The sequence below is a fragment of the Cyrtonyx montezumae genome, unplaced genomic scaffold (genome assembly GCF_038088225.1).
Source record: "Cyrtonyx montezumae isolate F1298 unplaced genomic scaffold, pur_monq_1.0 scaffold_18, whole genome shotgun sequence".
In the NCBI taxonomy this organism is placed as follows: domain Eukaryota; kingdom Metazoa; phylum Chordata; class Aves; order Galliformes; family Odontophoridae; genus Cyrtonyx; species Cyrtonyx montezumae.
Genome location: NW_027071914.1, coordinates 1762808 through 1774028, shown reverse-complemented (window position 1 = coordinate 1774028; position 11221 = coordinate 1762808). Strand labels below are relative to the sequence as shown.

The 11221-nt window shown below is 57.7% G+C and overlaps 1 protein-coding gene across 1 annotated transcript; it reads left to right on the top strand.

The window, feature by feature from the left end:
- Window positions 1-6024: 6024 nt before the first annotated feature.
- LOC136047662 (START domain-containing protein 10-like) lies at window positions 6025-10803 on the top strand. The gene is made up of 6 exons (XM_065734955.1): window positions 6025-6191; window positions 8474-8621; window positions 8702-8805; window positions 8883-9000; window positions 9895-9947; window positions 10073-10803. Exons 1-6 carry the CDS (start codon window positions 6027-6029, stop codon window positions 10283-10285), a joined length of 801 nt encoding a protein of 266 aa, XP_065591027.1. The 5' UTR covers window positions 6025-6026; the 3' UTR covers window positions 10286-10803.
- Window positions 10804-11221: the final 418 nt, after the last annotated feature.

Genomic DNA, 11221 nt, shown 5'->3' with positions numbered 1-11221 from the left:
AAAGGCAGCACAGAGCTGTCCCTGTGTCCCCAGGGTGCTGCACAGAGGGAACTCGGGGCTCCCCGAAATGTGATGGGTGCTGCCCAGATCCCCACCCGCAGCACAGCTGAGCTCACCTCCTCCATCCTGTTCCTATGGGATGAACTCAGAGTGCCAGAGCAGAGGGGATGGAGCCACCATGGGGTCAGGCAGACCTGAGGAGAACCCCCAGCACCCCACGTGCCCACGTGCAGCTGGCTGGAGCTGGCTTTGTGCCGCAGCCACACAGCTGCCCTCCCATCTCCAGCATCTGCTCCCAATCACGACGTCATTCCGATCCATTTGGGAGAACATCCCCCACCCCACCTCCCCTGCTACCAAATGCCTTTGTTTTTCCAAGGCGATGATGCTCAGCACCTGCTTGCATCCTTGCATCTGCCATGTGTGGCACGAGCCTCGAGCCGGCCGCATCCCAAAGGGATGGATCAGGAGAGAGAATCAGAGCAGCAGTGCCGTGGTCCCAAATGCACCACCTCTGCCCCAGAGCTCCTGGCACAGCCCCTGCCCACTGCCCTCGGTGCCACCAAGGAGGCGGTGCCATGGCACGCGTGAAGCTTGCGAAGGTCAGGGCTGCGGTGCGAGGGGCGGGCTGTGGAAGTGCTATTTTCTGGCTCAGTGCCCTGTAACTCTCCCTGACGGTTGTGCTTCAATAAAGCAAACAGTGCATTTTAATCACCTCTGCGCACCGGGTCCCGCCCCTGCCCCCAGGACGGAAGGGCGGGGGCACCCGAGAGTGCCCTGCGATGCTGTTGGGACCGAGGTGACACAGTGATGCGTGGATGAATGTCACAGCAGAGCTGAGTGGGATGCAGTGCCGCCCCTGAGCGCGGCTCTGTGCAGGGCCTGTCCCCAGCCTGCTGCACCCCCAGCGACAGGAGAGGACCCACTGTGCCCGCACGTGATCACGCAACATGTAGGGCAGGAACGCGCATGCACAGCCACACACACACAGGGGCACGTGTGTATGCGCACGAGCAGCTGTGTGCACGCAGAGACACCTATGCACACGTGCATGTGCACGCACACGCCTGCATGTGTGTACACGTGCTTGTGTGTGCGCGAGCTCATGCACAGCAGTGTGTGCACCAACCACACAAGCCTGTGCCTGCTTGCATGTGCACACATGCCTGCATACACCGCATCCCCATGCTCACACGTGTAGGCACACCCTCCTTGTGCCACGCATCTGCAGCAACACTCAGCAGCGAAATCTCCGGGCGATTTGCCTTCCTTTTGCAGAAGGACGGGGCTAGGCGCAGGAGGAGTGCCGCAGATAAGTTCCTGCCACCAACTTTCCTTCCCCTGCTCATTTTCTGATTAGCCCCTGTCTGACGTGTCGCGGAGCTTATTCAAAGGCGGCGTAATCTTTGCAAAGCAGCAAGCAGGGGGCAGGGACGCATCCAGCTCCCGGCAGCCCGAGGTAATAACTCCTCAGGGACACGCTGACAAGCGCCGGGAGGGCTGTGGAAATCCTTTCTGCGGCTCAGCCGAGAGGATTCTCTGCTATCCCCCAAAGCCTGCGTGTCACCTAGTCCAATAAATGGCATTATCGGGAAGGTGGCACTTTGCGCCGGCGTGTCTCCGGGCTCTGTGTGGCAGCGTGAGGCTGAGGGTGTGGGGGTGAGAGGTGGCAGTGGGAGATGGAGATGGGGACAGAATCCGATGGGGAACGCACCCCTTGGGGTGGACGTGTCTGTCCCATGTCCCCGCATCCCACACGGTCCTGGTGCATTGGCTGGTAACTTTGCAATGACACAAAGATTTGCAGACAAACCCACTCATAAAGAGATTTAAGAGGGTGACAGAGATAATTAACCATCCTTCCCCCAGCGTTGACTTGCAGCTGAAAGGAGGAAAAATAACGACATTTTTCACGTGCCTTGTAAATCATCCTGACATCCAAGTGGGGCGCGGTGCTAACACGCCTTGGCATGGCATCCACGGGGATGGGAAAACAATGCTGGAACAGAGCAGGGATTTGGGCATCTCTGGATGTGGGGGGACAGCCTGGGATGGGGGGTCCTGGGTGTGGGGGGGGTCACCTGCACAGCCACACACATCCCAGAGCAGGGCATTATCTGAGTAGTAGAGCTCCAAAGGGCGGCAGAGAGATTTGCAGGGGTTCATTTGGTGCCATGTCACCCAGGAGGACCTTGTGACTCACCTCTGCTGGGACCCCACGCCTGTGCCACCATGGCCATGGGTGCTGTGCTGGCTCTGGGGACGCAGGGCAGAGGGGAACAAGTGCCACAAGGGGAAGAGAGCAGAGAGACCTCAGCTGCAGTATGGGCCCCACTGTGCTTCACAATGACCCACACCAGTGCTCTGATGGGTCTGTCCCCTGTCCCTCTGCTGCCCACTGTGCCAGTCCATGGGGCTAGGGCGGGGACACTTGCTACTATTGCAATACACGTACTTTTTTTTGGGGGGGAGGGGGGACTGAAGGCAGTGTGTCCCCTCTGCATCCCACCCTTGCTACCAGAAGTCTCCACGGTGGCAGCAAAAGCGCTGCATTGAGGCGGACAGGAGGGTTTTGTCGGTGTGTCGGGGAATAGGGCAGCAGCCCAGCCGCTGCTCCTGCCCTGTCCCCAACCCATGGGAGTGCTTTGAGGAGGTCGAGGGGGGTTCACCACGGCCGCTCTGCCAGGGACAGGGTGAGTGCGGCGGCATCACAGGGAGGCAGAAAGGAGGAGGAGGAGGAGGAGGAGGCGGCTCTCCGGGCCTTCATCCCACCCCCAGCACCGGGGAGGCCCTTTGCACCGAGCAGCTTGTCCACACCTCCCTGTCCGAGCCCCGGCCCCGGCCCCTCCCTGTCGCTGTCGCCGATGGAGCACGCGTGACACCCAGTGGGCGAGCAGCAGATTGCACGGAGCGAGGAATTGGTCACCACGAGCACTGGGACATGCTGGAAGGAAGCACCCACAGCTCTTTGGGCAGCAGTGCCAGGCCCTCACCGACCTTTCATCGAAGGCATTCCTCCTAACATCTAACCTAAACCTCTCTTCTCTTCGTTTAAAACCATCCCCCCTTGTCCTTTCACTTACATTCCTTCTCGACATCCTCCAGACTCCCTCCAACAGGTCCTTGTGCTGGGGACCATGAGCGCTGAAAACTCTGCTGGAGGTTGGGGTCTCACAAGAGAAGACAATCTCCTCCCTCACCCCTCTGTCACTGCTTTTGATGCAGCCCGGATTATGATTAGCTTTCAGATGAGACCTGCTCCTCCATCTGAACTGCCAGAAGTCCATGGGGCCAGATGGGATCCACCCAAGGGTGCTGAGGGAGCTGGCAGAGGTGATTGCCGAACCACTTTCTGCCATCTATCAGCATTCCTGGTTATCTGGAGAGGTCCCACAAGATTGGAGGCTTGCTGATGTGACTCCCATCTACAAGAAAGGCCGTAAGGAAGACCCGGGGAACTACAGGCCTGTCAGCCTGACCTCGGTATCAGGGAAAGTTATGGAACAGATGATCTTGAGGGAGATCACACGACACGTGCATGGCAATAAAGGGATCAGACCCAGCCAGCACGGGTTCACCAAAGGCAGGTCGTGCTTGTCCAACCTCACCTCCTTCTATGACTGGGTGACCAGACTGGTAGATGAGGGAAAGGCTGTTGATGTAGTCTACCTGGACTTCAGCAAGGCCTTCGACACGGTCTCCCACAGTATTCTCCTGAGGAAACTGGCAGCCCGTGGTGTGGACAGGTTCACTCTTCTCTGGGTGGAGAACTGGCTGGAGGGCCGTGCCCAGAGGGTAGTGGTGAATGGAGTGAAGTCCAGCTGGCATCCTGTTATGAGTGGTGTCCCCCAAGGGTCAGTTTTGGGGCCCATCTTGTTTAATATCTTTATTGATGACCTAGACGAGGGAATTGAGTGTACCCTCAGTAAGATTGCAGATGACACCAAGCTGTGAGGATGTGATGATCTGCCTGAGGGTAGGGAGGCCCTTCAGAGGGATCTGGATAGGCTGAACAGCTGGGCTGAGCTCAATGGGATGAGGTTCAATAAGACCAAGTGCCGGGTCCTGCACTTTGGCCACAATAACCCCATGCAATGCTATAGGCTTGGGGCAGAATGGCTTGAAGAATGTAGAGAGGAAAAGGACCTGGGGGTGTTGGTTGATGCTCAGCTTAACATGAGCCGGCAGTGTGCCCAGGTGGCTAAGAAGGCCAACAGCATCCTGGCCTGTATTAGAAATAGTGTAGCCAGCAGGAGCAGGGAGGTGATCATCCCCCTGTACTCAGCTCTGGTGCGGCCGCACCTCGAGTACTGTGTTCAGTTTTGGGCCCCTCACTACAAGAAGGACATTGAGGCCCTGGAGCGTGTTCAGAGAAGGGCAACAAAACTGGGGAGGGGTCTGGAGCACAAGTCTTATGAGGAGCGGCTGAGGGAGCTGGGATGGTTCAGCCTGGAGAAGAGGAGGCTCAGAGGAGACCTTATAGCACTCTACCACTTCCTGAAGGGGGGTTGTGGTGAGGAGGGGGTGGGCCTCTTCTCCCTGATAAATAATGACAGGACGAGAGGGAATGGCCACAAGTTGCACCAGGGAAGATTTAGATTAGATTTGAGGAAACATTTTTTCTCTGGAAGAGTGGTCAGGCACTGGGATGGCCTGCCTAGGGAGGTGGTTGAGGCACCATCCCTAGCGCTGTTCAGGAAGCATTTAGATGAGGTGCTAAGGGATTGGATTTAGTAGTTGGGTAGGGATGGTGATAGGAGGATGATTGGACTAGATGTTCCAACCTAACGTATCTATGAATCTATGAAAATGCACTCTGCTGGCTCACACCCATTTTTTTCACCCATCAGTATCCTCAGGTCCTTCCCTGCAGGACTGCTCATCCCTCAGCCTGTATTCGTGTTTGGGATTCTCTGACTCAGAAGGCAGGACCTTGAACTTGGCCTTGCTGAACTAGATGAGGTTCACATGAACCCACCTCTCCAGCACGTACAAGTGCCTCTGGATTGCAGCCATACCCTCCAGCATGACAGCTCAACTTGGTGCCATCCACAGACCTGCCAAAGAGAAAGGGGTTCACAGTGTTAAGTGGGAAGGGCTGAGCTGGAGCATCCTGGTGTCTTGGGGTAGCACCCAACGGTGCACCAGCCTTCTGTTCAGGGCTCAGATCTGGGAGTATTTTTGGTGACTTCACTGCCCAGAGGTTTGTTCTCCCAAGCCATTGGGAACCCCATGGGTGCAGCTGGGTTCCTTCCATGGAGTTTTGCCCACGAGGTGGAGATCAGTGCCCTGATGTTGGGCTCAGGCTGGGCACCCTGGGGTGAAGGCTGGGTCCCATGCTCAGTGTCCCCATCCGTGGGTGTGACAGGGATCCAAAGTGCTCCTTGCCATGCAGTGAGGCTGAACCGGGAGGAATGGATGTGCAGGAAAAGGCAGAGCCTGAGAAGCCCAAATCTGAGACCAACAGGGACCCAGTGGACACCATCACTGTGGGACAGTAGATCCAGGCCAGGGCACTGAGCAGGGTCCCAGCAAAAAGCACCGGGATGGTAAGCAACAGCAAGCTGTGTCCTGGGACAGCAGCGTGAAGGACAAGGGTTTCTCTCCTGCTGTGCACCAGGAAGGGCACGGCTGGGTGCTGCATCACTCCCTGCAATCAAGCTGCTGCAGCAAAGTCAGGCACAGAGATTGCCAGGGGACAGCAGGGACGGGGACACGGGGACTCGGGCAGCCGGGGGCAGCTCTGTCCTGAAAACCGAGCCCCCCGCGAGCTGCTACCTGCTGAATAATAGAGGAGCAGACGGGCAGCCAGAGAGAAACGTGATCCCGGCGAGCCCGGGAAGACATCCGAGCTGCCAGCAGCTGCCGTAGCATCCGCAGGGAAGGAGCTTTCCTCCTCGCTGCGTTCTGCGGCCTCAGGGCTCTCTGCATTCACGGAGCCGTGAGGATGAGGACGGCCGCGTGAGCTGGGTGCGAGCTGGCTGCCGGGTGGGGAGGCAGAAGGAGCCTCCATCAGCTCAGCCCCCATGTCCAGGGGCGGGGAGATGGTTTATATTCCGGACGACTCCGACTTCAGCTCGTTCAGGGAGCAGTGCGAGAGCGCGGAGGGCTGGCACTGCCGCTACAACAAAGCTGGCGTCACCGTCTGGAGCCAGGGCCAGGAGGAGAGCTGCACCGTGCAGAAAATCAAGGTGAGCCCTCCCCTGTTCCAGCCCCCGAGCAGCAGGGCTCGGTGGGGTTCGGCCCCAGGATGCCCTCCTGCAGCTGGCACGGTGCTCGGCAGCTTCTCTGCCTGCCCCGTATCTCAGCAGGGCACTGCTGCTGCAGCATGGAAACACACCCAGTGCACCCTTTTGTGCTCACCTCGTCACTGCCTTTGCTCTGCACGGGGGAATAATCCGGTGGAGATGGCCTTGTTGGGAGCTCCAGGGCATGGGGTGGGCTGGTGAGCCGGTGCACCTCCCCCATGCACACCATCCTTTGGTACCACTGCCTCGCATCCCATACTGCTGTGCATCCCTGAGGGTCTCAGATGCCCCATGTGTCATGCCAGGGGCTTTGTTGCATGCCAGGGGATGAATCTGTGATGCTGCAGAGGGACTAGTGATGTTCACCCACCCCTTAGGCTGTCACTCCTCATTGCTCACCCACACAGTGCTGAGTGAACCTGAGCATAACAAAAGCAGCTGTGGGGTAAGGGACCCCCACAGACCCCCCTGAAGAAGAGGTTATTCTAGCATGCACATCATGCACAGGGCAGAGCTTGGCTGTGGAGATGCTGCTGTGGCTTTTGTAACCATGGGATCCTCATTGAAGATCAGGCAGGGATGGGATCTGCCAGAGCAAGTGGGGCTGGAGCATCTGATCACAAGGCTGGCCAACCTGGTAAGGTGGGCTTCCAACTGGGAGCACTGGGGAAGGATTACTGTGATCTGATGAGCTGGGGAGGCACAAGGAAGTCATGGGGAGACCCCTGGAGTAGAGGGTACAGGGAAGACTTTCACTGCTCTCCCAATAGCAGAGTGGCAGCTGCCTGGTGAGACAGCAGAAGGGCAGAGGAAGGCTTTCTGGAGCTCCAGGCACATGCTGGCTGCAGTGCTGCTGGGGCTGGGGGGCCATCTGGCCTGGGAGAAGAGGAGGAGGAGCAGCAGAGGCACAGATCTCTGCAGAGCTGTGACACATGCAGCTCTGGTGTAGCACGGATGCTAAGCCAGGGCCAGTGAGTAGCCCAGCCAGCTGGGGATGTACAAACCCACAGGACCAGATTGGATGCCCCCAAGGGTGCTAAGAGGTCTGGCTGGTGTCTCTGTGAGAAGTCACGGTGACTGCAGGAGATCCCTGATACCTGGGAAGAAGTAAAATTCACATCCCCCTTCCAGATATGCAGGGCGCTGCAGGTGCTGAGCCACCTCCACCCCCATGAAGCCACATCCAGGCACCCAAAAGATTGAAGGGCAATGGGGACAGCAGCAGGGACTGTGGCACTGTGCCCAGACCAGACTGTAGGACTCTGATGAAGTCCAGTCCTGCTCAAACAAGATCAGCCCAGTGGAGAGGATGCAGAATTTCCCACCACTGACCCCACAGAGTAAGGGATCCCAGAAATCTTGGGGGATTCTGAGCACCACACCAGTGCCCAGCCTGGGTCACTGTCACTGTCTCCATGCTATGGTTTTTTCCCCTCTTCATAAAGGGCCTGAGCACAGTGCTGGTCACAGCTGGCCCCTGATCAGCATTGCCCAGGGATCCTTCCCAAGAGCTGCAATGAAGACAAGCTGGGCTCAAGCTTGTGGGGCCAGAAGAACCCTGGTCTTCCCATCAACAAAGGCACAGCTTGGAGGGTTCCTGAGCATTTGGAGCAACAGGAAACCCCCTTCAGCTCTGCTTTGGGCAGCTGACTGCCTACTGAAGCTGTCGTATGACCTTTATTTGGCCACGCTTTTGCTGGAGGAGGACAAGCATTATGCTTTAGCAGGGGATTTTGTGGGTGCAACAGCCCTGCTGTGACAACAGGTGCTTCCAGGAGGACATGTAGACTCCTCCTGCAGCAGGACACCTGAGTGAGGATTGGCTGGGTGCTTCCACACCTAGGGAAATTTCATGTCTGCAGCCCCGCTGGGCAGACAGCATTACCTGGGCCAGCAGGGAGAGCTTGCCCGAGATTGATGGGACCTGCCACCAGCGTTCAAAGGGCCGGCTCCCATTACATGGAGCTGCCACTCACCTCATCAAAGATGCAAGGCCTCTAACGAGGAGCAGATGACATCTCTTTCCTCCCGGCGTCGGGAGGAGCAGGGTTGGGGTCATCAATAATGCACACCGGAGCGGGTGGCTCCGGTTACAGCAGGACCAGCCAAAAGAAACAAGCTAAAGCCCCAATCCCTGGGGTGGGCAATGCCTTGGGGACCATAGGAGGAACCAATGGGGGTCCAATGGACACCCAGAGGGGACTCGACCACCTGTCTCCCCACAGACCCGCATTTCCTGCAAGGATGTCTCTGCTGAGACTCTCTACGACGTGCTGCACGACACCCACTACCGCAAGAAGTGGGATTCGCACATGATCGAGACCTACGATATCGGGCGCCTGACGGTTAATGCCGACGTGGGATACTACTCCTGTGAGCAGCCCCCAGCCCCTGCACACCCGGGGTGCCCCAGCTGCGGCCCCACACCAGGCTGTAACCAGGTGTCTCTGCAGGGAAGTGCCCCAGCCCACTGAAGAACCGTGATTTTGTCACCCTGCGCTCCTGGCTGCCCCTGGGCAATGACTACATCATCCTCAACTACAGCGTCAAGCACCCGGTGGGTTTCCGTGGCCTTGGGGGTGGCTGTGGGCCGTGGTTGGGGCAGGTTCTGAGCTTTGTGGCCTCTTTTTGCAGAAATACCCTCCCCGAAAGGATTTCGTCAGGGCAGTGTCCCTGCAGACCGGTTATCTGATCAAGGCCAATGGTACCGGCGCCTGTGTCCTCTATTATCTCACCCAGGTGGACCCCAGAGGTGAGGGCTTAGGGGGAGTGCTGCAGCGTGCTCCTGTGGGATGGGTTTTCAGAGTTTCACAGCACCATGGTACGGTTTGGGTTGTAAGAGACCTCAAAGGCAATCCAGTTCCAATCCCCTGACTCATTTAGACAAGGTTGTCCAAAGCCCCATCCAACCTGGCCTTGAGCGCTTCCATGGAAGGGACAACTTCTCTGGGTAACCCCAGCACTGTCTGAGTGAAGAATTCATTTATATATAATCTAAACTGTATAAATACTGTATTTCAGTTTAAAACCATTACTCCTCACACTATCGCTACAGACACTTGTAAGAAGTATCTCCAAATATTTTTGATAAGACCCTTTAGGCACTGGAAGGCTGCTATAAATTCTCCTGTGAGCTTTCTCTTCCCCAAGCCCAGCTCACTCAGCCTTACCATGTAGAAAAGGTGCTCCAGACCTCTGAGAATCTTTGTGGCCTTCCCCTGGACCCAACTCCAGGCTGCCCTGGGTGCCCAATCTCTGGAGGTGCTTGAGGTCAGACTGGATGTGTCCCTGGGCAGCTTGATCTGGTGGGGAGCACCCAGCTCAAGGCAGGGGCTTGAAACTGGTGAAGGGCTTTAATGTCCCTTCCACCCCACGACATTCTGGCATTCTATGGTTTCTCCATGTCTTCCTCGTGCTGGATGCAGTACTCCAGTGGCACCTCACGAGGACAGAATAGAGTGTCCCAAAGGGAAGGGAGGACAACTTAGGAAGGAGAGGGGACCCTCACAGTGTGGGGTAGCTTCCCATCGGAACTTGGGGTTTCAGTTCAGCACTGCATGCTGGGCGTTGACCAACACACCTGGCAGGGATTTTGAGTGGCCATGGCATCTCCTCAGCTCAGTGATGGGGCTTTGGGCTCTTGCAGGATCGCTGCCAAAGTGGGTGGTGAACCGAGTCTCCCAGTTTGTGGCACCAAAGGTAAGCAGGGTGCATGGCTGGTGGTGGGGCCACAGGGACCCAAAGCAGCACCTTAGAGAAGCAGAAGGTGCTGGAGCTGGAGTCTTGGAGTGACCGTTGGTGGGTCAGACCTGTTCTTCCCACAGGCGATGAAGAAGATTTACAAGGCAGGGCTGAAGTACCCAGAGTGGAAGCGCAGGCATGACCCCGGGTACAAGCCCTGGGTGTACCCGGAGCAGAACACGCTGCCCAGCCTCAGCCTGGCCGAGCTCTCCGTGCAGCATGCCGACTCGCTGGAGCACATCGACGAGACAGGGCTGTCCGAGGAGCACCTCAGCAACAGCGACCACGAGGCCTGATTCTTGTCCTGATGAGCCACCAGAGAGGGGGCAGGGTGGGGATTTGGCACCCTATGCCCCCCATCATAGACACCTTCCAGTGGGGGGACTGTCCTATGAGAGCGAAGTGCTCATGTGCTAAGGGGGTGGTGGCCCATGGAGATGTTTCCATGCAGGTGGCAGAGCAGGATGCAGGAGTGGGTGCTCCAAGGAGAGGTGAAAGGTTGGGGGGAGGAGACCTTGTGGGTCCAGTTGCAGTTTTGCCACGACAGGAGGTTCCTCTGCTGCTGTAAGATCTTCTGGGTGTGCTCCTCAAAGGTCCAGAACAGAGGGTTTGTGTGGGATCAGCCCAGGTTTTGCAGCAGTACAGGACCAGAACTGCCTCTCTGTCATGCCTCATTCTCCATGTCTCCCCAGGCTTTGTGTGACCCCCTCTTCTGGGAGCCCCCCAGGTCCTCTCCTGAGTGATGGGTTCACCTCCACAGGCTGCCTCTTGTATTTGCTGCTGCAGTTGTTTCTGGCTCAATAAAGAGGTTGGTGTGTGCACAGCTGGGGAACTTCAGGCTGGACTCAGGCACCCCCGGGCTGTACTGGGTGCTGCACGCTGCCTACAGGGGTGGGGGGCTGGGAGGGGGGCTGGGGAGGAGGATGCTGCGCTCTGAACATCTGGCAAAGGCAATGCTGGGCTCTGCACATCTGCACGCCGGTGGGTGAGCGTGTGTGGGCACACGTCGGCTTCCGCCGGACAGCAGGGAGTTTGTCTGGACAGACAGTGTGGGGGGAACAAGCTGACACACGCTGGATTTTCCACCCACCCGTTTGCTGCTGGATTCCTGCCTTGGAGTGGTTCCAACCCTGCTCTGCGTTGGCCAGTGTAAATGGGGACATCACGGATGATGGTGCCGGGCTCCTCCCATCTCAGCCAGATGCCCACTCTGGGCAGAGATGCTCGCTGCC